The following is a 27,828-nucleotide window of genomic DNA, read 5'->3' on the forward strand; positions in this document are numbered from 1 at the left end:
GGAGTGATCAACAGACATACAGATTATTTGGAATTGCTTGTTATGGCTAAAGGAAAGTGCTACACGTGTTAACTGAAGAGAAATAAAGCTAAAATGTAGGCAGGAGCCAGAACATAGTGTCTTTAATGCTAAATCCTGGCATCACTTCCTAAATAATAGTTCCCTTTCACATAAAAATAAGAATAATGTTTACTGAGCTCTTACTATGTATCAGTCTCTGTTCTAAATACTTGACATGTAGTAAATCATGTAATCCTCACTCTAATTCATCCAGTAGGTACTATTACTAGGCCTTTCACTTACTATGTATCAGTCTCTGTAGTAAATGCTTTACACATATTAACTCATGTAATCCTCACACTAATCCATGCGGTAGATACTATTATTACTCCTTTTCTTACATAAGGGGAAACAGATATGCGGGAAGTTTAAATAACTTGTCCCTAATCTCACAGCTATGTTGAAACTTGGACAGTCTGATTCCAGGGGCCAAACTATTAACAACTTTGCCTCTCGTTCATAGGTGATACTTCAAGTATTTAAAACATTAAAGTCTTTAAAGGTTATTTAGAGGCTGCAGATTCCATACACTATTTCTTTCTATTTATTCTTATTCCAGAAACATTCAACATATACTGTAGTGATTACTAGGCCCAGATATTCAATAAGGAGCCAGTCATAGCTCTTTCTTATGTTTTCATATCTGAAGGTAGTCTATGCCTTCACTTTTTTCTTTTTCAGGTTTTTGTGTGTGAGGGTACTGCCTGTTGATTCTTCAAATGAGCTTTCATAATAATTTTTGCTAAACTAAAATTTGAGATTAGAGGATTTGGGTTAAAAGTGAGTTAAATTTATAAATTAAATTGGAACATATTCAATGTTTCTATCCATGAAGTGCTGTATTTTTCTTCATCTTGTTTCAAAATTATCAAGACACTTTTGTAATTTTCTTAAAATAGGTACCATTTTAAAAGATTATTCTTAAATGTGTTATAATTGTTGTGGGAATGTATGTTTTCAAATCCTTTATTATCGGCATATATGGATGCTATTTATGTGTATATGAGGCTGTTTTTCCTGAAATGTGAAAAAATAAAATTACCACCGAAAAATTATAAAAATTGAAAAGGCATATACTTTATTCAATATTGTCTAAAATGTTCAGAAAAGATTTGGGTCAGTAAGAAAGGTTACAAAGAGAATATGGCATTTTAATTCATTGTTTATACCTGTTTTAGTTACACATTCAAACTATTACCACTGATGCATTTTCATCTAATTTTTCCTATAATAAGAGAGAAGGAAACGTGGTGGTGAGTGTCACAGAGCCACCTCCCTCAAATTACGTTGCTCTCCATGACCCATCCTAAGTCTCACAGTTCAAGCTAATCATTGCCAGAGCTTTACAATCACAAGCTTTTACTGAAGCGTTGATAACAGTCGGGCAGTTAGTGGCAAATGAAGCCAGGCAGTGCGGCAGGATCTCCAGGGAATGAATGGATTTTCTTCAGCACCGATGAAAGAAACACACGCTATAGGAAAACAATGTCCAACGGGGGACTGCAAAGATCTGTCATCCTGTCAGCATTTTTTCTCCTACGAGCCGTTACTGGATTCTCTGGAGACGGAAGAACTATATGGTCTAAAAATCCTCATTTTAGTCCGGTAAATGAAAGTCAGCTGTTTCTCTATGACAGTTTTCCTAAAAACTTTTTCTGGGGCGTTGGGACTGGAGCATTTCAAGTGGAAGGGAGTTGGAAGACAGATGGAAAAGGACCCTCTATATGGGATCATTTCATCCATACACACCTTAAAAATGTCAACAGCACGAATAGTTCCACTGACAGTTACATTTTTCTGGAAAAAGACTTATCGGCCCTGGATTTCGTAGGAGTTTCTTTTTATCAATTTTCAATTTCCTGGCCAAGGCTTTTCCCTGATGGAATAGCAGCAGTTGCCAACGCAAAAGGCCTCCAGTACTACAATACTCTGCTCAACGCTCTAGTACTTAGAAACATTGAACCTGTAGTTACTTTATACCACTGGGATTTGCCTTTGGCACTACAAGAAAAATATGGGGGGTGGATAAATGAAACCATTATAGATCTCTTCAGTGACTTTGCCACATACTGTTTCCAGACGTTTGGGGACCGTGTCAAATATTGGATTACAATTCACAATCCATATCTAGTTGCTTGGCATGGGTATGGGACAGGTTTGCATGCCCCTGGAGAGAAGGGAAATTTAGCAGCTGTCTACACTGTGGGACACAACCTAATCAAGGTACTGTACAGCTGGCTTCATATTATAGCTTCAGAATATAGGGACCAGCAGTTAAAAAGAAACACTAAGAAATATGTCTACCATTTAAATAATTCTTTCTATTGATATCAGCTCAACTAATTTTAGTCTAACAAGTTCTGTCCTCAAACTTTATATTTAAAGCAGTGTATTTTTTATTTATCTAAGCTGTTATTAATGTTAATCCAATTATTTTCCCTAAATTTTTAATTATTTATTTATTTATAAATCCATAATTATACATTAGAGCATGAGAATATGAATTTACTTTCATTGTGTGGAAAACAAATGCCTTAAAATTTAATTGTTGAAACCTTTTTCTGACAACATGCAGGAATTATGTTAAGGCATGACCACTTCAAATATGTATTTGTTGCTAGTATTGTTATTCTTAGTGATATTTAGCAGTAGTAAGCGAAATAGATGTTAGCTAACTGATGCATATTAAATACAGGAATTGAAACAATTGTTCTTCATAGTTGGTTTTATTTGTGTTACATGGCAGTAAAGATGAGATTAATTGTTCTGGGAGTTAAAATTAATCTCATATAAAAACTGGGAAGAATAAGCTCTATTAAGTGTTTGAAAACAATGTATTTCAAGAGCTAGAGTTTATGTTGGGAAGTGTTAAAATTATTAAAACAATAGTAAAAATGCAAGCAAAATAATAGCTAATAGTTAATGAGTGCTTATTGTGTACCAGACTATTCAGCATTTTCATGCTTTATCACAATTAATCCTCATGATACCTTATGAACTAAGTCCTATTATTGGCTGCATTTTAAAGATGAGGAAACTGAAGTTTAGTGAGATTCAATAACTTGCCCAAGGTTACAGAGCAAAATGCACTTGTGGTGAACATAGATTTATAAATGACAGCATAATTAAACACTAACTGACTTCATTAAGCATGTTTTTAAAAGGAAATCTTTTGAGAATTTTCAAGAGATTTTGCCTCACATTGAGGCTAATATCTAGAATCAGGTTTAACTTTTTCAGTCAAATAGTTTACTTGGGAAAAATAAATTACTCTAGACACCTGTTACATTTTGAAAATGAAAAAAATGTTATTAGTAGGGTTACCTAATGTGTTTGGAGAAGTAATTTGCTATAGAAATAGGAAAAAATGTACAGGAATGTAAAATTACTCCATGTGTAAGTTTGCACATACAAAACTATCTGCCAACTCTTCTCTCTTTTTTTGAGTTTTCTGGGTTACTATACATGTGTATTGTACTATGATTCAGTCACACCTGCCTTTGCAGGAAACAGATGATAGCATTATGATGTCAAGGTCATTTACATATCTTTGAATAGAGTTGTGTATCGGACACATTATTAATGTAAGGACATATTGTGATTTGGCAAATAAGACCTTTTAGGGAGAAAACTTACTCTTATTACCTCTGAAGATTATGCCTATATAAGTTAGAAAAACATTCCTTTTATCTAGTTCTTTTAATAAAACAGTACTTGCTCCTGTTTGGTATCAGATTATACCAAAGGATATAAAAGTGAGATAGTCAAATTCCTCTCTCTCTCTCTCTCTACCTGACAATCCCAACCTCAAGAAAACTAATGCTGATAGTGTCTTATATAGTCTTTTTAAAGTTTTCTTTGCAAATACATGCATATAAATGTTTAACATTTTTATAAAGAAAAGTATTCTAAATTGTTGAAAAGTCTTCAGTTACCTGGAAAAATGTTAACAGTTAGAATTCTGATAAAAAAATGTTACAGTAGTTAAAGCCTTAAAAACTGGCTGACTGAGAAAAACACACAGGAGAAAGTTGTAATTACAAATAGATATTGCTTCCATACTTAGCATATAAAATGCTGTATTTTCAGATATTTTTCAGTTGCCTCTAACTGGAGATAAACTCTGCCTTTAACACAAAATTAACACTCTCTATTAGTGAGGTAAATTTTATTGTTGTAAATTGAGGGATTCCATTTTTTAATGATTGTGTTTTCCAAATAATTTCTTCCATCTCTTTAAAATTTCTCAATCACTAACCTAAATAAGTAGTGTAAGGGGTCCCTTGAAAGCAGTTAGAAAGTGAAATATGCTGCATAACCCAGTGACTTTTGGCACCACAGAGAAATCTTGCAATGGTTTGGTAGCCTGAAGTGAACTTGGTTTTCCCACTCATCCCCTCTCTGTCCTTCCTTTAACATAGAAAAGATTAATCTGATATTTTATGTTGCAGTGAAGTGGTTATTCCTTATTGTGCTATCTTGTGACTCAGAAGCATTCTTTAAGATAAGTTTTTAGTCCAAGTTAACCCATTTTGTTCAGTTTAAAAAGCTTAATACAAAACTAAATTCATGGGTGCTAGACCCCAATCCTCAGATATTGAAACGATTTCATAGTGACTATTGGAGTCTTTTAGTTCCAGGATGGTCTTGAAAACTCCACCTCATTCTGAAATGTTCTGGTTTGGAGGAAACCTGAATAGTCTAGCCAATCCTGAGACTGATCTGGAATTTAGATTCCACTTTATTGCAGACCTGGTGATAACCTTAAAGTGAGTCTAAGCCTTGGGTAAAATTTTGCCATAATCACACCTACTAATAGATGCCCCACTCTGAGTTTTAAACAATATTTGAAATAGAGAGAGGGTACTTTTTTTGGCCTGACCATCTCTAAACACAGTTACCAGAGCTTTAAATATTACCTCTAATTTTTGCAACAACCTTGCCAAGTACCTATTATTATCCCCATTTCACAAAGAGGTATTTCTAACAGGCATCACGTCACTCCCCTCCATAAAATTCATTAGTGGCTCCTCAAAGCTTTTGGGATAAAGTCCCAATATTTCATCAAGATCTTTAAGACACAAGCCCTGACCTCCATCCCAGCCTCCTTCCTGACCATTCTCCCACCCCTGTCATGAAGTCAACCCCTTAGCACAACCCATACTCCACCATATGCACTACCAGGAGTATCTTGATTTTATCTTACTATTCCTCTTCACTCAGCCTCTACTAGTGCTCTGTGCAGCTAGAATATACTTCTTCCTCCCTGTTTTACCCATCTAATGTCCTTCAAGGCTTAATTTAGGCAGTCACCACCTCCAAGTTAATCTTGACTCTTTAGGGTTAGTGCTCCTCCTGGGGGCTCCTGTAATAAGATGTGCTGGCTTCTACCACAGCACTCACACCACATAGTAACTCTTCTGCGTCCCCAACTAGCCTGAGAGTTCCTTGAAAGGATAGACTTTTTAACTTGCTTTTAGTCTTCCAGCACCTGCCACAGATTATTAAGTACTTGCTAGGTATAAATGTTGAATGAATGGTTTAGCATGTCTAGCTTAACCTTGTAACCAAAGAACCAATCTCAACTTCAAAATTCATATTTCATTGCATTATTTCTAATTCTTGAAATATTGCCTATATTAATCCAGTGGTGTATTAGTAAGGACTCTTTTGATTACAAGTGACAGAAACCTAATTTAAGGTGCCTAAAGCAAAATCAAGCAACTTCCTGGCTCGACAACCAAATCCCAGGGATAAATGGACCCAGTAACAAGACACTCTCAGAAACCCTTTTTCTCAGTCTCTCATGCCCATTTCTTCTTCTGGGTTGACATCATTCTCTTAGAGGAAAGATTTCTCTCTCCTAAGTTAAGTTTTTAAAACCCCAGAGACAGATTCTAGCCTGTTTGGCTCTCATACATCAAGTGTCACATTAGTAAAGGCAGTAATGGTGCCTGTTTTAGTTTTGTTTTCAAAACAATAAATATGCAAAATAATTTAAATTTGTAGACACACACACCCCTGCCACCACCCCAAGAAATGGAACATTTGAGAGTGTCTGAGTAAACATGCACAAAGGTTGGGGAAGATGAGTTTGCTCATAAAATGGTAACTTATTCAGTTTATTAGTCCACTAAATACTGCCAACTTCCATGATAGTTTTGACCACTACATGGCTTGCAATTATTATCTTTCATAGACATGTACTGTTTACATAGTATCAGGATTTCTCAATCTCAGCACTATTGACATTTGGGGCCAAAAATTCTTTGTTGTGACGGGCTGCCCTGTGCCATTATAGGCTATTGAGCAGCATCCCTGGCCTCTACCCACTAGATGACAGTAGCACCCTTGCCCCCAGGATTGTGACCACCAAAATTGTCTCCAGATATTACCAAATGTCCCTGGGTCGAGGAACAAATTCTTCTCCCACCCCTCCCTTGAAAACCACTAACTTAAACCTATAATAGGTAACTGGTTAAATACATGAAGCATGAAGACCAAGGTCATGGAAATATAATTAGTATGAGGGACATAAAATTGCCTGAAGGAGATTTTTCGCCAGACCTGTAGTTGCTTTCATAAACTCTAAATGTTTTTGAAGAAGAAACAATGCTTTAAAAAATGTTACATGAGGAAACAGCATTGATGATTATATCATTATGTTTGGCTTTGCACATACTGGGCATAAAGACTCTCCCTACCAGCTTTGCACTACTTGTGAAATACTTGAGAGACCTGTCCCAAACCATTTCTTTTATATAGTTATTTATGAACAATGCACTAAAACTACTTTTTGAAAGCTTGTACTTCTTTTAAAAGCAGAATTCAAGAATTCAAAGAAAATATTATATAAGCAATTTTTATCCATTTTTGATGTATAACATCATGTTTCACAAAGTTTTTTTTTGGTACATTGCTTCATGTTTTTCTTTTTGCTAGTTTTTTTGTTTGCTGTTTGCACATCCAAGTACCACATGTACTATTATTTACTAGAGCATTTTTCTTGAAAGTGCTTATTTTGAAGGTTTCTATCCCACTATATGTGAGAAAGCAGTATTTTATAATACCCTTAAAATAAATATGTAATATTTAAAATAAGAAATTTTCATCTTTGTTAGATCCAGTGTCATCCACCACACAAAAAGAAGTAGGTATAGCAGACTTAGAAAATACCACTGAATATGTAAATTTTTTCTGAATTTTAGTACACATTTGGTCCTAAAACAAAACACAGTATCATTTAAAAATGTGTGTTAAGATGTTTTTTCTTATGGAATTAAAATAATTTTAATAGTGTAATAGTATTTATTAAATGAGAAAACGCCAATATTTGTGTTTATGTATATGAGCATTTTAAATATTCATAATATATTTCCTGAATATTTTGTTTATTTTAAAATAATTACTTCAATGTAATCTTTAATAAAATAGACTTATATAAAATAAAATAAATGTCAACACTTTTTTGAATCTCTCACACAAATGATGAAATGATTTTTTAAATTCCTCAGGGATTCAAGAGATTGCTTAATACTGTGAAAGAGGCTTTCAGGACAAGAAATGTTGAGAAACTCGGTTCTTGGTCAAGGCGTCACCAACTTGTTTGTAAGCCTGGGATAAGACTATTTATTTCCCATTTTTCCACCTCTTTGAGGAGATTTGTCTTAATATTTCTTAGCATCATTCCTTCAGACAAGCTCACACAGGTTGAGTATGTATTAAGTATTCAATAAGTTGACTATTTTCTATTTAAGGAAGATCTACATTGTCCCAGAAAGGATTTAAAAAAGCAAATGCATAAAAGTGGATTTAAGACACACACACACACTCTCAGACTATGGCATATAGTATTTTCAAAACATCAAATCATGTATGTCTATTTCCATTAAAAATTTTACATTAAAAACCCATCTTGAAACAAGCTGCAGAATGTTGACCACTCTTAAAGCTGAGTGATGTGTTCATGAGGGTTCATTATATTATTCTTTCTATTTTTACATGTTATGACAATTTCTACAAGTAAAAGTAAAAAATAAATACTAAGAAGGTAAAAAGAATGTTTTAAAAGAAAACACTCATCTCTATACAGTATATACTTCTTAAAGGCTTTGTCAAAATCTTTACCAAAATTTAGTGTTAAAACTACAAAAACAGCTGTGAGAGAGCCATGATCACATGATTAACAGCTAAGCCTTCTTTGCCAACAGACTGTGCAACTGCTTTCCTGAACAAGAAGACTGAAGTGTTTCACAGGCACATTTAAATAGATTAAATGTCATTATTAAACCTCTTTGGCCCAACTCCACCCCCAGCATCTTAAAGATTAAGTGCAATTATTTTGAAATGGAAATGCTAGCAGAAGCCTATTTTAGCTTGTCTTTGTTGGATAGAAGCAAAATCTTCAAGAATCATGTGAAATGACTTTTTACCCATGAGGGAAAAAATGTTACAAGACAGTAACATACCAAAATTAATTTTTAAAAATCTTGTAGCTAAAAAATTAGCCCAAGCTTTTCTGTCAATGAAAGATAGAGGAAGAAGGTTTAAAAAAAAAAACATCATTTGCTACTTTCCAGCACTTTCTTCTCCCACACCAAAACAAACAAAAACACAGAAATGGGGAGAAAAAAGGACAGAGATTAGTTTTACTTCTTATAGTGGACGATTGAGGCAAGTATTCAGTTAACTATTTGACATTCTATCATAATAGTCTTAATTGTTGTTATGATAAAAAGAATATTTAATTGCATACCTACTGTACTGTCAGAAACTATACTAGGTACTTTTTATATATTATCTCATTTAATTCTCACATTAGCCCTGCCAGGTAGGTATTCTTAATACCTGAAGCCCAGAGAAGTTTGCCTGAGGATTTACAGTTTTCAAAGTGTGTTTTTAGCTCCATAGTAAGTGTCAGAGCCAAAATTCAAATTTTATGTGTCTGAATCTAAGCTAGTAAGAAATTTTTAATTTCTTACTAGGTTTAATGACATGAATCAGCTACTTAGCTTCAATGAAAAAGAAAAACTTACAGCCTTGAAACACATAGCAGCCACTTGTGTTCATGCTGACTTAATATTTGACTTCTGTTTACCTGTTTAAAAACCAAAACAATCCATCCATGTTTTATTTGTCCACAAAATCTATGAACAATTTATCCCTGACTCATACATTAACCATGAGATTTTTCACTTGTCACCATGATTTTAATTTTCATTTGCTCAAACTTTAGTGTCCCATTAAGGGGATGTTAAATCTCATATATGTGCCCTTAGCAATACCATCTAAAGTTTAACTAAATGTTAATGCAATTATTCATTTAATTGACTAATGCATAGTACCTACATTATAATCCCAACTCATCTCCATTAGGATTTAAGGCACTTCTAACAAAATATGGGAAATAATTATCCAACAATTTTAAACTATCATTCTTAGAGATATTTCCAATCAAATTTGAATAAAAGATGGATGGAAACTGCTTTTGGATAAGAATTGACAAAGACAGTTTCTGTGATCAGAATACCATTGTTAGATGTAAGAATTGTAAAGAATGTAAGTGTAGAAGACAACTGGTTTTCTAAACCTTCAAGAGAGCAATATTTACTTTTTTTAATCATTAAGTCAAAAAAATTATACTTAAGTGAATGATTAACAAGAGTTTAAATAAGTGTAATTATAAATGCTCAGAAAATAACATTGTGATCATATTTAAACAGCTTGATTTGATATGAACACTCTCATACGGGAAAATTAGGCCCAAGTACAAATCAGAAAACATTGTAAGTAATGGAAACAGTGCTAGAAATGGTGAAATTATGAATTGAGGGAAACTTTTTTGTAGCACAAAGTGAGTCATTTAATTGCATATAAAGATTCTCACTGAGAAAACTCAACATTAGAAAATAGTCTATGTTAAAAGAAATGAAGTAAAACTATTGAACATTAATGATTCTGTTGCTGAGTAGTAGGGATGCTGAGAATAGATCACAACCTTCTAACTTACTAATTTATAAAGAGGGAATCACAAAAGCAGTCAAAGTTGTTCCTGGGTGTTTTATAGTGCTACTTGAAAGTGTTCTGGGACAGCCTTGAGGCTGATGAAAACCAGGAGCTTATGGTATTTGGAGGAGTCCAGTGGTTGGCTCTTCATAGCATCATATCTTGCCAAAGATTATGTGACTGCAACTTAGTTAAGGGCTGGGGCTTTCTGTTACCAGTTTTTTCACATTAATCATGTATGTATTATAGGTCTCCTCCTTTTACCTATGAATATCAACATATTATTATGGAATAAATAGACATTCGTTAATATATAATGATATCCAGAATAACTAAACTTTTTAATTGCTGGCGTTTTCCTTGAGATTTTTGGAACTTTGGAAAAACAAATATTTTTCTATGTATACATAAGCACATACATAGAGTCATTTTTTTTTTTACAAAATTTGGATCATATTGTTAGTTGTTATCTCTGATTAATTGCAATGTAACAGTATATTTTTATTTTACTTTTTTCTGTACTTCTCTCTCCTATTAGAGCTCAGAGATCTCCTGAAGGCAGGAACTATATTTTTAATGCTTTTTCTAAATGCCTACCAAAGTACCTTGTATTTGTTAAATAAGTGTTTGTAGGCCTGAATTTAAGCAATTTTTCAATGTAAATGAATTCATTTTTCTTCACTCTTTGAAGAAAAAGGTAAAATAATAGCCATGGGTTAAAGAAAGGGACAAATAAAAATGATTTATCTAAACTTCTTTTGTTGATATATACAATTTCTATAAGGGAAAAAGAATTAAACAGAACAGAAGGTAATGCTGAATTCTCTGTTTGGGTACCGCGATGGTCCCCAGCTGGTGAGGCTGGATGAAGGTATAATCAAAACCACGACTCTCAGATTGTCTCTTTTGCAGAGTGCTCCGGCACGCAAACCCTGTCACGCAGCATTCTCAGTGGGCTGAGCCTTGTTTTCGTGCATTGCTGTTTGATCACCTTTGGGTCTAAGAAGTGAAAGTGTGTTTCAAAGGTGCATAATTTAATGTGCTTAATGTCCTGGAAATGACAGTAACCTAGAAGGCTGAGGACTTAGTTCTAATTCTAGCTGTGCCACTAATGAGACCTTGGGCAAGTCACTTATTTCTTGGGCTTCAGCATCTATCTATCACAGGAAATTTTTAAAAATTGGAACAAATGAGGTCTAAGGTCCATCCTCTACCTCTAATTAACAGGCTAAGAGCACAGAACTTGGAACAATACAGCCTGATCTTGACTTTGTTCATGAAACTAGAAAAGTTACCTACCCTGCCCTTGGTTTCCTCTGTTCTAAAATGGGAATGATAATAGTGTCCACCTCATAAGATATAAATGAGAGAGTACGTGGGAAGCACTCACAACAGTGCTCAGCACATTTGGTACCAGAAGCATATAAGTTCTTATTACTATTCATAGTATATCTACGGTTCTGTAATTTAATCATTATTCTGTTATATTTGATCATGGAAGTCACTCATATTAAGAACCATTTAATAATGACTTATCTGAAGGTGGTGCTGTGCTAAATGCTAGCAACCACAGCATCCTTGCCCTCTCAGGCTAACACAGTGGTGCAAAGATCACCATTCTCAGTCACAACAGTCAAGTGACACCAATGAGGACAATATTCAATGCCAACGTTGCTGGTTCTAGGAAAGAGATACAGGGAATTACACATGAATATAACATGCTGTGCTAGACGCTTGGACAACTCATGGTTTTCTTAACACTCCAAATTTGCTGGCAGGTCCTCCATGACCTTTTCTAGATGATTCTGAATTCCAGACATACACAGGTATTTTGTTCTCAGCATTCAAGAGTGAGATAGGCTATCCTCATTTTGGAACTGTTAAGTTCTTTCAATAACCAAATATAGCAAAAAGAAAATATAATTTAAAAACAGTAGTTGTGGTTCATATCAAATGGTGTTTTCCCAACAGCTTCAAAGTATGGAACTGGTGGGACATACAGAACGCTGGATAGTTCGTAAAGTGATCCGAGGGGTCTGGGTTCAAATTCTAGCTCCACCATTGTCTAGCTTTTGTGAACTTCAGTTTCTTCTCTTAAATGAGAAAAATTAAATCTGCCTTACAGAGTCTGTGTTGCCAACAATGAATGTCAGGTGACCAACAAACTAGCGAAGCCATAGAGCATTAAAAAAAAAAGTTCTATGTCAGACTCTCCTCTGTGTGTGTATGATGTAAACTCAAGAAGCTTGTAGGCCAGGCATGGGTCTATGTTGGGTGGGCCTGAGACTTACACAACCTGGGGCCCTCTGTAAGGAAAAAAAATACAAACTAATGGACAGAAAAGTTGGTACAAAAGAGAACATTTATTTAGAATGAGAAAAGATCATAAGAAATTATTACAGTCTTAGAGAGTCAGATACCTTTTTTCCTGAAGTTTCTTTAGGGAATTTATCAGAAATATGGACCTACAAATGATCCTAATCACAACCTGGCTTCCAGACTACCTAGGGCATTTTACAAGGACCCATGCAAGTGAGGGGTTCTACAGCTTCAGCTTTCTTAGGCTTGTGGTAAATCTGCCTTTGTTGCAGCCCAAAAATTGTGTCTTTTTTTTATTATAATAATTATATTATTTGTAATTTCCAGAGTGTTTTCTATATTGACTGCTTTTAACTCTTTATTCCTAAATCCTGAGGAAAGGCTCCAGTTACACACCCAATATATTTTAGATTCAATTATATTCTGAGATATGGTCCTTTGCATGAAAAAATTGCTAACAAGATCACAATTTCTAATGTTTCGTAACAACAGAAAGCTTAAAATATCATTCCACCCTCTGCAATGTTGGCAGGCAAATGTTCTCCTTGGGCAAAGAAGTTGAACTTCAGTAAAGTACCAATTTACCAATAATGATTTCTTCTAAGATCCCTTCTAATATCTCATAATCCATGATGCTTCACTTAATTAATTATTAACTTTATTCTAGACCTTTTCTCCTTTGCGTTGCCAGGTGCAGATTCTGACTCAGACATTAGTTGAATTTAATATTATTGTTGAAATTAGAATTCTATAACAATAATAGGACCATTTTTTTGAAGGAACAAATATGTTAGAATTTAGTTTTTACATGATTCATATGGCAAAATCCTGAAACTATACAAACTGAGAACAATCAATGATTTGTTAGAATAATTTGAAAATATAATGATCGAAAAGAATATAGGAGGGAAATTACTTGAAATGAATTTTAATATCATTATTACTGAGTTTATCTATGGAAAACATGAATTTGAACTATAAAAAATAGGATCGGTAAATATGTTCTTTATGAAAACTGGTAACTTCTGTTAATATTTAAATTCCTTCCTAAAAATAATGAGGGTAAGTAAGATATTATTTCCAAGCACATTTCAAGATTGTCTAAAAGAATTTAAATAAATAAGTCACATAATATATTATAATTAGATAATACAGACACACCTCAAAATAATACAGACATGTTGCAGGTTTGGTTTTAAACCACCAAATAAAGCAAATATTACAATAAAGTGAGCCAAATGAATTGTTTGGCTTCCCATTGCATATAAAGTTGTGTTTACACTATGCAATAGTCTATTAAGTGTGCAATAGCATTATGTCTAAAAAAACAATGTTCAACTTAATGACTCGATAATATCTTACTATGCTTATGGACAGTGATTGCAATGGGGTGGAGGGAGAGGATCGATAATATGGGTGAATGTTGAAACCACAATATTGCTCATGTGAAACCTTCATAAAATTGTATATCAATGATACTTTAATTAAAAAATAAAAAAACAATGTTCATACCTTAATTAAAAAATACTTTATTGCTAAAAAATGCTAAGCATCATCTGAACTTTCAGCGAGTTGTAATCTTACTGGTGGAGTGTCTTGGTGTTAAAGCCTGCTGACTGGTCAGGGTGGTGGTTGTTGAAAGTTGGGTGGCTGTGGCAATTTCTTAAAACAACATTGAAGTTTACCCCATTGATTAAATCTTCTTTTCACAAACTATTTCTCTATAGCATATGATGCTGTTTGATAGCATTTTACACACAGAACTTCTTTCAAAATTGGGGTCAGTCCTTTCAAACCCTGCTGCTGCTTTATCAGCTAAGTTTATGTCATATTCTAAATCCTCTGTTGTCATTTCAACAATCTTCACAGCATATTTACCAGGAGTAGAGTTCATCTCAAGAAACCACTTCCTTTGCTCATCTGTAAGAAGCAATTTCTCATCTGTTTCAGTTTTATCAGGAGATCCAGCAGTTCAGTCACATCTTGAGGCAGCACTTCTAATTCTGTTCTTTTACTATTTCTACGACATCTGCAGTTACTTCCTCTACTGGTCTTGAATTCCCTCGAAGACGTCCATAAGGATTAGAATCTACTTCTTCCATACTCCTGCTAATGTTGATATTTTGGCCTCTTTCCATGAATTTTGAGTGTTCTTAATGGCATCTAAGTTGGTGACTTCTTTGCAGGTGGTTTTAATTTACCACAGAGATTCATCAAAAGAATCACTCTCTATAGCAGCTAGAGCCTTACAAAATATATTTCTTTTTTTTTTTTTTTTTTGTAGATAATTATTTCTCATTGAAGGGTAGTTGACACACAGTATTACATTACATTAGTTTCAGGTGTACAACATAGTGATTCAACATTTATATACATGACAATTCTAGGTACCAGCTATCACCATACCAAGCTGTTACAATATCTTGACTATATTCATTACATCCTGGTTACTTATTATTTTACCATTGGAAGTGTATACTTTTTTTTTTTTTTTTTTTGGTGAGGGCATCTCTCATATTTATTGATCAAATGGTTGTTAACAACAATAAAATTCTGTATAGGGGAGTCAATGCTCAATGCAGAATCATTAATCCATCCCAAGCCTAATTTTCGTCAGTCTCCAATCTTCTGAGGCATAACAAACAAGTTCTTACATGGAGAACAAATTCTTACATAGTGAATAGGTTCTTACATGGTGAACAGTACAAGGGCAGCCATCACAGAAACCTTTGGTTTTGCTCATGCATTATGAACTATAAACAGTCAGTTCAAATATGAATACTCATTTGATTTTTATGATTGATTTATATGTGGATAACACATTTCTCTCTTTATTATTATTATTTTTAATAAAATGCTGAAGTGGTAGGTAGATACAAGATAAAGATAGAAAACATAGTTTACTGTTGTAAGAGAGCAAATGTAGATGATCAGGTGTGTGCCTGTAGACTATGTGTTAATCCAAGCTAGACAAGGGCAATAAAACATCCACGTATGCAGAAGATTTCTCTCAGAACAGGGGGGGTGAGGTTCTAAGCTTCACCTCTGTTGATCCCCAGTTTCTCACCTGATGACCCCCCTGTGACTGTGCCTGTCTTAGGTTGTTCCTCCCTTGAGGAATCTTACCCGTCTCTGGCTAACCAGTCATCTTCCGGGGCCATACAGGGAAATGTGAAGTTGGTAAGTGAGAGAGAAGCCTTATTGTTTGAAATGGTTAGCTTTTTATTTCTTTGCATATTTATGCCCTGTAGCTTCTATGCCCAGCATTTGTCTTGAGGTATCTTTACCACTTGGAAGGATTATGATACTCGGTAAATTTGATATGAGGCACGAATTCTATTTAAGGGTTGTAATTAGGAAGGAAGAAGAAAAGCTATAGAAGTAGCAGGCAGCAGAAAACATGGGAAGATTGATTATTTCTTTGACATATCTTCTTGTAGAGTAACTTCAGCATGTATAGGTTTTAAGCTACTACTTAAATTGCGCACACACATTCACATAATAGGAGTATAGTTACATAACCAAAGCATACCTGTAATTACCAGCCATCTCCAGTGAAACCAAGAAAACCAGTTAGGCACCTTAGGCATTTGTGAAAACTTATCTATGATATGGTGGATATTGTCCAACTGAACTTGAACAGTCTGAGAGAAATCAGAATCAGACAAATTAAAACAACCCATTCCTGGGGAATGTTCACATCCCTTATGTTCTTTTAACAGTAAATAGTCTGTAGTTGTAAGATTTTGGAGCGCTACAATTTGCACTTCTCCTAATTCTTGATTGAGTTCCAACAGTGTAGATCCAGTCAAATTTGTTGTTTTACTGTATGCACAGGCCAGCTTAGATATCTCCTTCTTCATTCCCATGGCAAGTCCAGGAACTGGTGGGATGAGTGCATCTACAGCTGTAGCCGTGCATGGATCTTTGTTGGAGTTTTTTGATGATCATCTTCTGGCATGAGTCTTCCAGAGAGTGCTGATGTTGGAAGTTCTTTTTGATATCGTATCTTAGTTCATTTTTGGGGTAGCCCAATTAGGCTTTGATCCTCTGTATAAACACAAACAGACCCTTTGCCTACACTTTTATATGCCCTTTATACTCTTGTGTAGAACTCATTGGAGGTTACCACACAGGAACTGCCTTTTTTTTTTTTAGATATCACTAATCTACACTTACATGATGAATATTATGTTTACTAGGCTCTCGCCTATACCAGGTCCCCCCTATAAGCCCCTTTACAGTCATTGTCTATCAGCATAGCAAAATGTTGTAGAATCACTACTTGCCTTCTCTGTGTTGTACAGCCCTCCCTTTTCTCCTACACTCCCATGTATGCTAATCTTAATATCCCCCTACTTCTCCCCCCCTTATCCCTCCCTTCCCACCCATCCTCCCCAGTCCCTTTCCCTTTGGTACCTGTTAGTCCATTCTTGAGTTCTGTGATTCTGCTGCTGTTTTGTTCCTTCAGTTTTTCCTTTGTTCTTATATTCCACAGATAAGTGAAATCATTTGGTATTTCTCTTTCTCTGCTTGGCTTGTTTCACTGAGCATAATACCCTCCAGTTCCATCCATGTTGCTGCAAATGGTTGGATTTTCCCTTTTTTATGGCTGAGTAGTATTCCATTGTGTATATGTACCACATCTTCTTTATCCATTCATCTATTGATGGACATTTAGGTTGCTTCCAATTCTTGGCTACTGTAAATAGTGCTGCAATAAACATAGGGGTGCACTGATCTTTCTCATACTTGATTGCTGCATTCTTAGGGTAAATTCCTAGGAGTGCAATTCCTGGGTCAAATGGTAGGTGTGTTTTGAGCATTTTGATGTACCTCCATACTGCTTTCCACAATGGTTGAACTAACTTACATTCCCACCAGCAGTGTAGGAGGGTTCCCCTTTCTCCACAGCCTCGCCAACATTTGTTGTTGTCTTTTGGAATGGCAGCCATCCTTACTGGTGTGAGGTGATACCTCATTGTAGTTTTAATTTGCATTTCTCTGATAATTAGCGATGTGGAGCATCTTTTCATGAGTCTGCTGGCCATCTGTATTTCTTTTTTGGAGAACTGTCTGTTCAGTTCCTCTGCCCATTTTTTAATTGGGTTATTTGTTTTTTGTTTGTTGACGCATGTGAGCTCTTTATATATTCTGGACGTCAAGCCTTTATCAGACGTGTCATTTTCAAATATATGCTCCCATACTGTAGGGTTCCTTTTTGTTCTATTGATGGTGTCTTTTGCTGTACAGAAGCTTTTCAGCTTAATATAGTCCCACTTATTCATTTTTGCTGTTGTTTTCCTTGCCCGGGGAGATATGTTCAAGAAGAGGTCACTCATGTTTATGTCTAAGAGGTTTTTGCCTATGTTTTCTTCCAAGAGTTTAATGGTTTCATGACTTACATTCAGGTCTTTGATCCATTTTGAGTTTACTTTTGTATATGGGGTTAGACAATGGTCCAGTTTCATTCTCCTACATGTAGCTGTCCAGTTTTGCCAGCACCATCTGTTGAAGAGACTGTCATTTCGCCATTGTATGTCCATGGCTCCTTTATCAAATATTAATTGTCCATATATGTCTGGGTTAATGTCTGGATTCTCTAGTCTGTTCCATTGTTCTGTGGCTCTGCTCTTGTGCCAGTACCAAATTGTCTTGATTACTATGGTTTTATAGTAGAGCTTGAAGTTGGGGAGTGAGATCCCCCCTACTTTATTCTTCTTTGTCAGGATTGCTTTGGCTATTCGGGGTCTTTGGTGTTTCCATATGAATTTTTGAATTATTTGTTCCAGTTCATTGAAGAATGTTGCTGGTAGTTTCATAGGGATTACATCAAATCTGTATATTGCTTTGGGCAGGATGGCCATTTTGATGATATTAATTCTTCCTAGCCAGGAGCATGGGATGAGTTTCCATCTGTTAGTGTCCCTTTTAATTTCTCTTAAGAGTGACTTGTAGTTTTCAGAGTATAAGTCTTTCACTTCTTTGGTTAGGTTTATTCCTAGGTATTTTGTGTTTTTTTTTATGAAATTGTGAATGAAGTTGTTTTCCTGATTTCTCTTTCTGTTGGTTCATTGTTAGTGTATAGGAAAGCCACAGATTTCTGTGTATTGATTTTGTATCCTGCAACTTTGCTGTATTCTGATATCAGTTCTAGTAGTTTTGGGGTGGAGTCTTTAGGGTTTTTTATGTACAGTATCATGTCATCTGCAAATAGTGACAGTTTAACTTCTTCTTTACCAATCTAGATTCCTTGTATTTCTTTGTTTTGTCTGATTGCCGTTGCTAGGACCTCCAGTACTATGTTAAATAACAGTGGAGAGAGTGGGCATCCCTGTCTAGTTCCCAATCTCAGAGGAAATGCTTTCAGCTTCTCGCTGTTCAACATAATGTTGGCTGTGGGTTTATCATAGATGGCCTTTATTATGTTGAGGTACTTGCCCTCTATTCCCATTTTGCTGAGATTTTTTTCATGAATGGATGTTGAACTTTGTCAAATGCTTTTTCAGCATCTATGGAGATGATCATGTGGTTTTTGTCTTTCTTTTTGTTGATGTGGTGGATGATGTTGATGGATTTTTGAATGTTGTACCATCCTTGCATCCCTGGGATGAATCCCACTTGGTCATGGTGTATGATCCTTTTGATGTATTTTTGAATTCGGTTTGCTAATATTTTGTTGAGTATTTTTGCATCTACGTTCATCAGGGATATTGGTCTGTAGTTTTCTTTTTTGGTGGGGTCTTTGCCTGGTTTTGGTATTAGGGTGATGTTAGCTTCATAGAATGAGTTTGGGAGTATCCCCTCCTCCTCTATTTTTTTGGAAAACTCTAAGGAGAATGGGTATTATGTCTTCCCTGTATGTCTGATAAAATTCCGAGGTAAATCCATCTGGCCCGGGGGTTTTGTTCTTTGGTAGTTTTTTGATTACCACTTCAATTTCTGCTGGTAATTGGTCTGTTTAGATTTTCTGTTTCTTTCTGGGTCAATCGTGGAAGGTTGTATTTTTCTAGGAAGTTGTCCATTTCTCCTAGGTTTCCCAGCTTGTTAGCATATAGGTTTTCATAGTATTCTCTCATAATTCTTTGTATTTCTGTGGGGTCCGTCGTGATTTTTCCTTTGTCATTTCTGATACTGTTGATTTGTTTTGACTCTCTTTTCTTCTTAATAAGTCTTGCTAGAGGCTTATCTGTTTTGTTTATTTTCTCAAAGAACCAGCTCTTGGTTTCATTGATTTTTGCTATTGTTTTATTCTTCTCAATTTTATTTATTTCTTCTCTGATCTTTATTATGTCCCTCCTTCTGCTGACCTTAGGCCTCATTTGTTCTTCTTTTTCCAATTTCGATAATTATGACATTAGACCATTCATTTGGGATCAATTTCGATAATTACGACATTAGACCATTCATTTGGGATTGTTCTTCCTTTTTTAAATATGCCTGGATTGCTATATACTTTCCTCTTAAGACTGCTTTTGCTGTGTCCCACAGAAGTTGGGGCTTAGTGTTGTTGTTGTCATGTTTCCATATATTGCTGGATCTCCATTTTGATTTGGTCATTGATCCATTGATTATTTAGGAGCGTGTTGTTAAGCCTCCATGTGTTTGTGAGCCTCTTTGCTTTCTTTGTACAGTTTATTTCTAGTTTTATGCCTTTGTGGTCTGAAAAGTTGGTTGGTAGGATTTCAATCTTTTGGAATTTTCTGAGGCTCTTTTTGTGGCCTAGTATGTGGTCTATTCTGGAGAATGTTCCATGTGCACTTGAGAAGAATGTATATCCTGTTGCTTTTGGATGGAGAGTTCTATAGATGTCTATTAGGTCCATCTGCTCTACTGTGTTGTTCAGTGCTTCCGTGTCCTTACTTATTTTCTGCCCGGTGGATCTATCCTTTGCGGTGAGTGGTGTGTTGAAGTCTCCTAGAATGAATGAATTGCAGTCTATTTCCCCCTTTAGTTCTGTTAGTATTTGTTTCACATATGCTGGTGCTCCTGTGTTGGGTGCATATATATTTAGAATGGTTATATCCTCTTGTTTGACTGAGCCCTTTATCATTATGTAGTGTCCTTTTTTATCTCTTGTTACTTTCTTTGTTTTGAAGTCTATTTTTTCTGATATTAGTACTGCAACCCCTGCTTTCTTCTCGCTGTTGTTTGCTTGAAATATGTTTTTCCATCCCTTGACTTTTAGTCTGTACATGTCGTTGGGTTTGAGGTGAGTTTCTTGTAAGCAGCATATAGATGGGTCTTGCTTTTTTATCCATTCTATTACTCTGTGTCTTTTGATTGGTGCATTCAGTCCATTTAGGGTGACTATTGAAAGATATGTACTTATTGCCATTGCAGGCTTTAAATTCGTGGTTACCAAAGGTTCAAGGTTAGTCTCTTTAGTATCTTACTGCCTAACTTTGCTCGCTTATTGAGCTGTTATATACACTGTCTGGAGATTCTTTTCTTCTCTCCCTTCTAATTCCTCCTCCTTGATTCCTTATATGTTGGGTGTTTTGTGCTGTGCTCTTTCTAGGAGTGCTCCCATTTAGAACAGTCCCTGTAAGATGTTCTGTAGAGGTGGTTTGTGGGAAGCAAATTCCCTCAGCTTTTGTTTGTCTGGGAATTGTTTAATCCCACCATCATATTTGAATGATAGTCGTGCTGGATACAGTATCCTTGGTTCAAGGCCCTTCTGTTTCATTGTATTAAATATATCATGCCATTTTCTTCTGGCCTGTATGGTTTCTGTTGAGAAGTCTGATGTTAGCCTGATGGGTTTTCCTTTATAGGTGACCTTTTTCTCTCTAGCTGCCTTTAAAACTCTTTCCTTGTCCTTGATCTTTGCCATTTTAATTATTATGTGTCTTGGTGTTGTCCTCCTTGGATCCTTTCTGTTGGGGTTTCTTTGTATTTCCGTGGTGTGTTCGATTATTTCCTCCTCCAGTTTGGGGAAGTTTTCAGCAATTATTTCTTCTAAGATAGTTTACATCTCTTTTCTTCTCTCTTCTTCTTCTGGAACCCCTAAAATACAGTTATTGTTCCTTTTGGATTGGTCACAAAGTTCTCTTATATTGCTTCATTCCTGGAGATCCTTTTATCTCTCTCTGTGTCAGCTTCTATGCGTTCCTGTTCTCTGGTTTCAATTCCATCAATGGCCTCTTGCATCCTATCCATTCTGCTTATAAACCCTTCCAGAGTTTGTTTCATTTCTGCGATCTCCTTTCTGGCATCTGTGATCTCCCTCCGGACTTCATCCCATTTCTCTTGCGTATTTCTCTGCATCTCTGTCAGCATGTTTATGATTCTTATTTTGAATTCTTTTTCAGGAAGATTGGTTAGGTCTGTCTCCTTCTCTGGTGTTGTCTCTGTGATCTTTGACTGCCTGTAGCTTTGCCTTTTCATGGTGATAGGAATAGTTTGCAGAGCTGGGACGAGTGACGGCTGGAAGAACTTCCCTTCTTGTTGGTTTGTGGCCCTCCTCTCCTGGGAGAACAGCGACCTCTAGTGGCTTGTGCTGCGCAGCTGCGCGCAGACAGGGTTTCTGCTTCCTGCCCTGCTGCTATGGAGTTTATCTCCACTGTTGCTGTGGGCGTGGCCTGGCTCGGGCAGCTACTCCAAAATGGTGAAGTCGTGTTGGAACAGGAGCTGCTGGGAGGCTATTTATCTCCGTAAGGGGCCTCCCTGCTCCCTGCAGCCCAGGAGTTAGGGTGCCCAGAGATCCCGGATTCCCTACCTCTGGATTAAGTGTCCCGCCCTGCCCCTTTAAGACTTCCAAAAAGCACCCGCCAAAACAAAACAAAACAATGACCACAAAAAAAAAAAAAAAAAAAAATTTTTAATTAAAAAAAAAAAAGGTGGCCGCTCGTTTTTCTTTATTCTCTGGCGCCAGCCTCAGGCATCTGCTCATCGGTCTTGCTGCCCTGTTTCCCTAGTATTGGGGGCCCTATCCCTTTAAGACTTCCAAAAAGCGCTTGCCAAAACAAAACTGCAAAAAAAAAAAATTGGTCGCTTGCTTTTCTTATGTCCTCCGACACCCGGCCTCCGGTGCCCACTCACTGTTCTTGCTGCCCTGTTTTCCTAGTATCCAGGGCCCTGCACTCTGGCCCGAATGGCGGGGGCTGGGTGTTCAGCAGTCCTGGGCTCCGTCTCCCGCCCGCTCTGCCTATTCTTCTCCCGCTGGGAATTGGGGGGATGGGCGCTCGCTCCCGCGGGGCCGGGGCTTGTATCTTACCCCCTTCGCGAGGCGCTGGGTTCTCTCAGGTGCGGATGTGGTCTGGATATTGTCCTGTGTCCTCTGGTCTTTATTCTAGGAAGGGTTGTCTTTGTTATATTTTCATAGATATATGTGGTTTTGGGAGGAGATTTCCGCTGCTCTACTCACGCCGCCATCTTCCGCCCCTCTCCCCCAAAATATATTTCTTAAATAATAAGACTTGAAAGTTAAAATGACTCCTTGGTCCATGGGCTGCATATTGGCTGTTGAGTCAGGAGGCATGAAAACAATATTAATCTCATTCTCCATCTCCAACAGCACTCTTGGGTGAGCAGATGCATTGTCAATGAGCTGTCATATTTTGAAGGAGATTTTTTTTTTCCTGAGCAGTAGGTCTCAACGGTGGGCTTACTCTTCTTTTGTTTAAGTTTTTATTGAAATATAGTTGATGCACAAAATATATTGGTGTCAGATGGGCAACAGTGGGCTTACAACATTCAGAAAACCTTGTTGTAAACAGATGTGCTGTCACCCAGGCTTTGTTGTTCCGTTGGTAGAGCACAAGCAGAGTAGACTTAGCAAAATTCTTAACGGCCTAGGATTTTCAGAATAAAGGAGCCTTGGCTTCAACTTCAAGTCACCTGCTGCATGAGCCCCTAACAAGACAATCAGCCTGTCCCTTGAAGCTTTGAACCAGGCATTGACCTCCCCTCTCCAGCTATGGAAGTCCTAGATGGCATCTTGGCATCTTCTTCCAGTATGAAGCTGTTGCACCTACATGGAAATTTTTGTTTAGTGGAGCCACCTTCATTAATTATCTTCTGGATAACTTCCTGCACCTTCTACATCAGCACTTGCTACTTCACCTTGCGCTTTTGTGTTTCCTTAAACCTCATGAAACAGCCTCTGCTAGCTTCCAAGTTTTCTTCTGCAGCTTCCTCACCTTTCTCAGCCTTCAAAGAATTGAAGAGAGTTAGCGCCTTGCTCTGGATTAGGTTTTGGCTTAAGGGACTGTGTGGCTGGTTTGATCTACTATCCAGACCACTGAAACTTCATATCAGCAGCAAGACTGTTTTGCTTTCCTATCATTCATGTGTTCACTGGAGTAGCAATCTTTATTTCCTTCAAGAACTTTCCTTTTGCATTTACTTGGCTAACTGGTGCAAGGGACTTACCTTTTGGCCTATTTGGCTTTAGAGATGCCTTTCTCACTAAGCTTAATCATTTATAGCTTTTGATTTAAAGTGAGAGATCTGACTCTTCCTTTCATACTCTTGAATACTTAGAGGCCATCATAGGGTTATTAATTGGCTTAAATTCAGTATTGTTGTGTCTCAGGGAATAGGGAGGCCCAAGGAGAGGGAGAGAAAGGCCAGTCAGTGGAGCAGTCAGAACACACACATTTATCAATTAAGTTTGCAGTCTTGTACAGTCGTGGCCCATGCCACCCACAAACAATTACAATATAACGTCAAAGATCACAGATCATAGATCACCATGATACATACGATAATAACGAAAAAAATGTGAAATACTGCAAGAATTACCAAAATGTGACACAAAGACATGAAGAGGACAAAAGCTGTAGGAAAAATGGCACTGATAGACTTGCTCAATTCAAGGTTGCCACAAACCTTCAATTTGTCAAAAACATAGTATAGTAAAACAAGGTATGCCTGAGGTACAGTAAAACAAGGTGTGCCTGTAGTACAGTAAAACGAGGTATGCCCAGTTATAGTAAAACAAGGTATGCCCGTGGTCACAGTAAAATGAGGCATGCCTGTAGTGACATAATTTCTTAGCATGAATAGTAAAGTTTACATACCTTAAGCACACAAGAAATATTGTGGAATTCAGCATAAATTAATAAATGTTTAATAATGTGGCAAAGCAGTAATTGTAATTAGTAGAAAACTTTATATTAATATAAGGAAGTGCTGAGCAGATAAAAATGAACCAAACTGAAACATCTTCTCATGTTGACAGATAGTAACCGCACTACTGGGGGTGAGGATTTAATAAAATGGGTAACTGTTGAACCACTGTGTTGTTTACTTGAAACCAATATAAGATAGTATATCAACTATACTTCAATAGAAAAAATGAATGAAAATGAAATTAATCCCAAGCCAAATGGACAATGAGTAACACTCAATCAGCTACAAAAAATAAACAAGAACAAAATGTCCAGTCATGAAATGCGAGAGGTAAGGGATAGTCAGCTGCAGAACACTCTTTATGCCCACAGACTTGTTTTCATTGTTTTCCACAGCAAGTTAAGTTACTTTCAACTTATTCTCTTGAAGTACTTCAAATTTGCATTTGTATAGTTTTCATAGGGTCTTCACATATTTTATTCATTCAATCTCCACAATTCTCTAGAGTGTTTATTTTTAGCTCAGTGAATGGAGAAGGGACTTGAGGCTGCTGAGAAGGAAATGATTTATCTAATATCATAAAGCTGGCAGCCAGACCAGTACTAGGGCCTGGGTCTCTTGCTTTCAAGACCCAGGTCCTTTCCCCTACAGAACCATGTAGATGAGGAGCACTTTACATCATTCTTGATGGCCATTTATCCCCAAATAGAGCAATCAACATTTGGAAGCACATGATCAAAAGACACTCACACTGTTGGACAAAATGTGTGAAAAGCAATTTGGAAATACGTAAAACAGTTTAAAAAATAGGTAGCCCATTCCCAGGAAAACAAAAGAAATAACTCAAACAAAGCAAAAGCTATGTGTCCAAAGTTAGTTATTACAACATTATTTATGACAGAAAGAAAGAGAGGGAAGGAAGGAAGGAAGAAAGGGACGGAGGGAGGGAGGAAAGAAGGAAGGAAGGAAGGACAAACTAATTTCTATCAAAAGAGGGATGACTAAGTAAATCATAATTCATCAGATTGTTGAGTTTGTTATATGGTTAAGATAATCATGAAGATTAAAACCAATATGGAAAATGTTCAATGTGATTTTAGCTGGGAAATAAATTTGGAAAAGCTGAAGGGAACACAAAAATATAAAAGAGTTAGCTATGATTGTAGTTTTAAAATAAATTTTCTTTAGGTGCTTTTATTTAATACTTTATAAATAGCTTTAACAATACACAGATTGATAGTTCACATGAAGATATTACAGCCAAAATGTGACTAAAATCATGCACAGGCTTGAAAACATAATGTTTGACAAATGATGGGGGTTCCTCAAAGACAGACATGAATGACGTGCTAGGTTTGTTTATGTCTTCAGCCCATGCCTTCCATAGCTTCCCTCCCACCAGTGTCCCATCATGTCTTCCTGACCTCTAACCTCTTCTTCATCTTGGTTTCTAAAGTTGTGTCAGCTATCTTATTTGTTTCCTATCATCCATAGAATTTATCTGAGTCTGGACTTCCAGGGGCATCAAAGAAAGCTACTGCATGAGACTAAAGGAGAGAACAGAATGAGGTATTAGGCCCCTGGCTGTCTCTCATTGACATTAGGCTTTGATAGCTGGTTCAAAAAGAAAAAGCTGCTGACTTCCCCTGTAAGCTACTGAATCTAAAGAACAAAGGTTGAAGCTCTCTTAAATCAATCATTCCAAAGGTAGATGGCCTTGTACAAGGTAGAGGGTTGCCTTGGAAAATCGCACAAGGACTGTTGTGCAAGGTTACAGGGCCCCGTTTGCAACCCTCCCCTTCCAACTTCAGTTTAGTTTTCCCAACAGACCTTCTCTTTGAGTGTCAGACCAAAGGACTTATATAGACATCCCAGTTTCATCAAGATTTGTGTCAAACTCACTATCTCAGAGCAATACTTTTTACCTTGTTATTTGGCAAGCAGGATCAAGCTATAAGCATAAGCACTGCACACAGAACCTCCCCCACGTTCTCTACATGAGAATGAAGAGGCTGTCTTCAGCCCACAGTAAAGATAACCCTAGATACCTTGATAACCTATGCAAATAGCAGCAAAGGTGAAAGAGAGACACTGTGGAACATGAAGGTCACCTTGGGGCATGACAACACATGCACATATGTGTCTCTAGAAAACTTGCTGGGGAAGGTATTGCAGAGGCACGTAGCTGCTGTCTTTTAAGAGGTCCTAGTATTCATTAAAATGCTGATGTAGCCACGAGTTCATCACAGCTCAGGTCATCTCTCACATCCTCACTGGAATATGCAATAGAACATCTATTTGGGAGAAACTCCCTGCTCCTTTTTTTTTAATTGGGGCTGGTTAATTCTTATTAGAACTGGCTTAATAAATTTATGCTGATTCCATCTCACTCTCCCTTTAGTGTCTGAGGGCATCATATTTGCAGAGCAGCTAGCTTATGGCTCAGAATCTTACATGTGTTCAGTACTTTACAGTTTACACAGCAGAGGTGCACAACAGCCAGAAGATGTAATGATCACTGTGGCTTTTATGGACAACAGTACTGAGGCTACCAAAGGATTAAGTTACTGATCAGAATAAAGCAAAGAATGCCCCCTTTGAATTCTAGTAATGCATGATTGCTTTTGTTTTGAATTTTTTTTTTTTTTAATAATTATTTTTTATTGAAGGGTAGTTGACACACAGTATTACATTACATGAGTTTCAAGTGTACAACACAGTGGTAGAACATTTATATACATAATTCTAGGTTCCAGCTATCACCCTACCAGGCTGTTACAATATCTTGACTATATTCCTTATGCTATACATTACATCCCGGTTACTAATTTATTTTACCATTGGAAGTCTGTCCTTTTTTTTTTTTTTTTTTTTTTGTGAGGGCATCTCTCATATTTATTGATCAAATGGTTGTTAACGACAATAAAATTCTGTATAGGGGAGTCAATGCTCAATGCACAATCATTATTCCACCCCAAGCCTAATTTTTGTCAGTCTCCAATCTTCTGAGGCATAACAAACAAGTTTTTACATGTAGAACAAATTCTTACATAATGAATAAGTTACATAGTGAACAGTACAAGGGCAGTCATCACAGAAACTTTCGGTTTTGCTCATGCATTATGAACTATAAACAGTTCAAATATGAATACTGATTTGGTTTTTATACTTGATTTATATGTGGATACCACATTTCTCTCTTTATTATTATTATTTTTAATAAAATGCTGAAGTGGTAGGTAGATACAAGATAAAGGTAGAAAACATAGTTTAGTGTTGTAAGAGAGCACATGTAGATGATCAGGTGTGTGCCTGTAGACTATGTGTTAATCCAAGCTAGACCAGGGCAATAAAACATCCACGTAT

General features: G+C 36.5%; 1 protein-coding gene across 3 annotated transcripts in view; it reads left to right on the forward strand.

Annotated features, from left to right (window-relative positions):
* Window positions 1-1,365: 1,365 nt before the first annotated feature.
* KLB (klotho beta) overlaps window positions 1,366-27,828 on the forward strand; it is a 51,515-nt gene continuing 25,052 nt past the window's right edge. For 2 of the 3 annotated variants that reach the window (XM_036908496.2, XM_057502158.1), the window contains exon 1: window positions 1,366-2,283. In XM_036908496.2, coding sequence (XP_036764391.2) covers window positions 1,459-2,283 — 825 coding nt within the window. In that variant the 5' untranslated portion in view covers window positions 1,366-1,458. The remainder of the gene's footprint in view (window positions 2,284-27,828) is intronic. The other variant, XM_057502159.1, reaches the window with a different exon arrangement.

Source organism: Manis pentadactyla, chromosome 5 (assembly GCF_030020395.1).
Source record: "Manis pentadactyla isolate mManPen7 chromosome 5, mManPen7.hap1, whole genome shotgun sequence".
Classification (NCBI taxonomy): Eukaryota; Metazoa; Chordata; class Mammalia; order Pholidota; family Manidae; genus Manis; species Manis pentadactyla.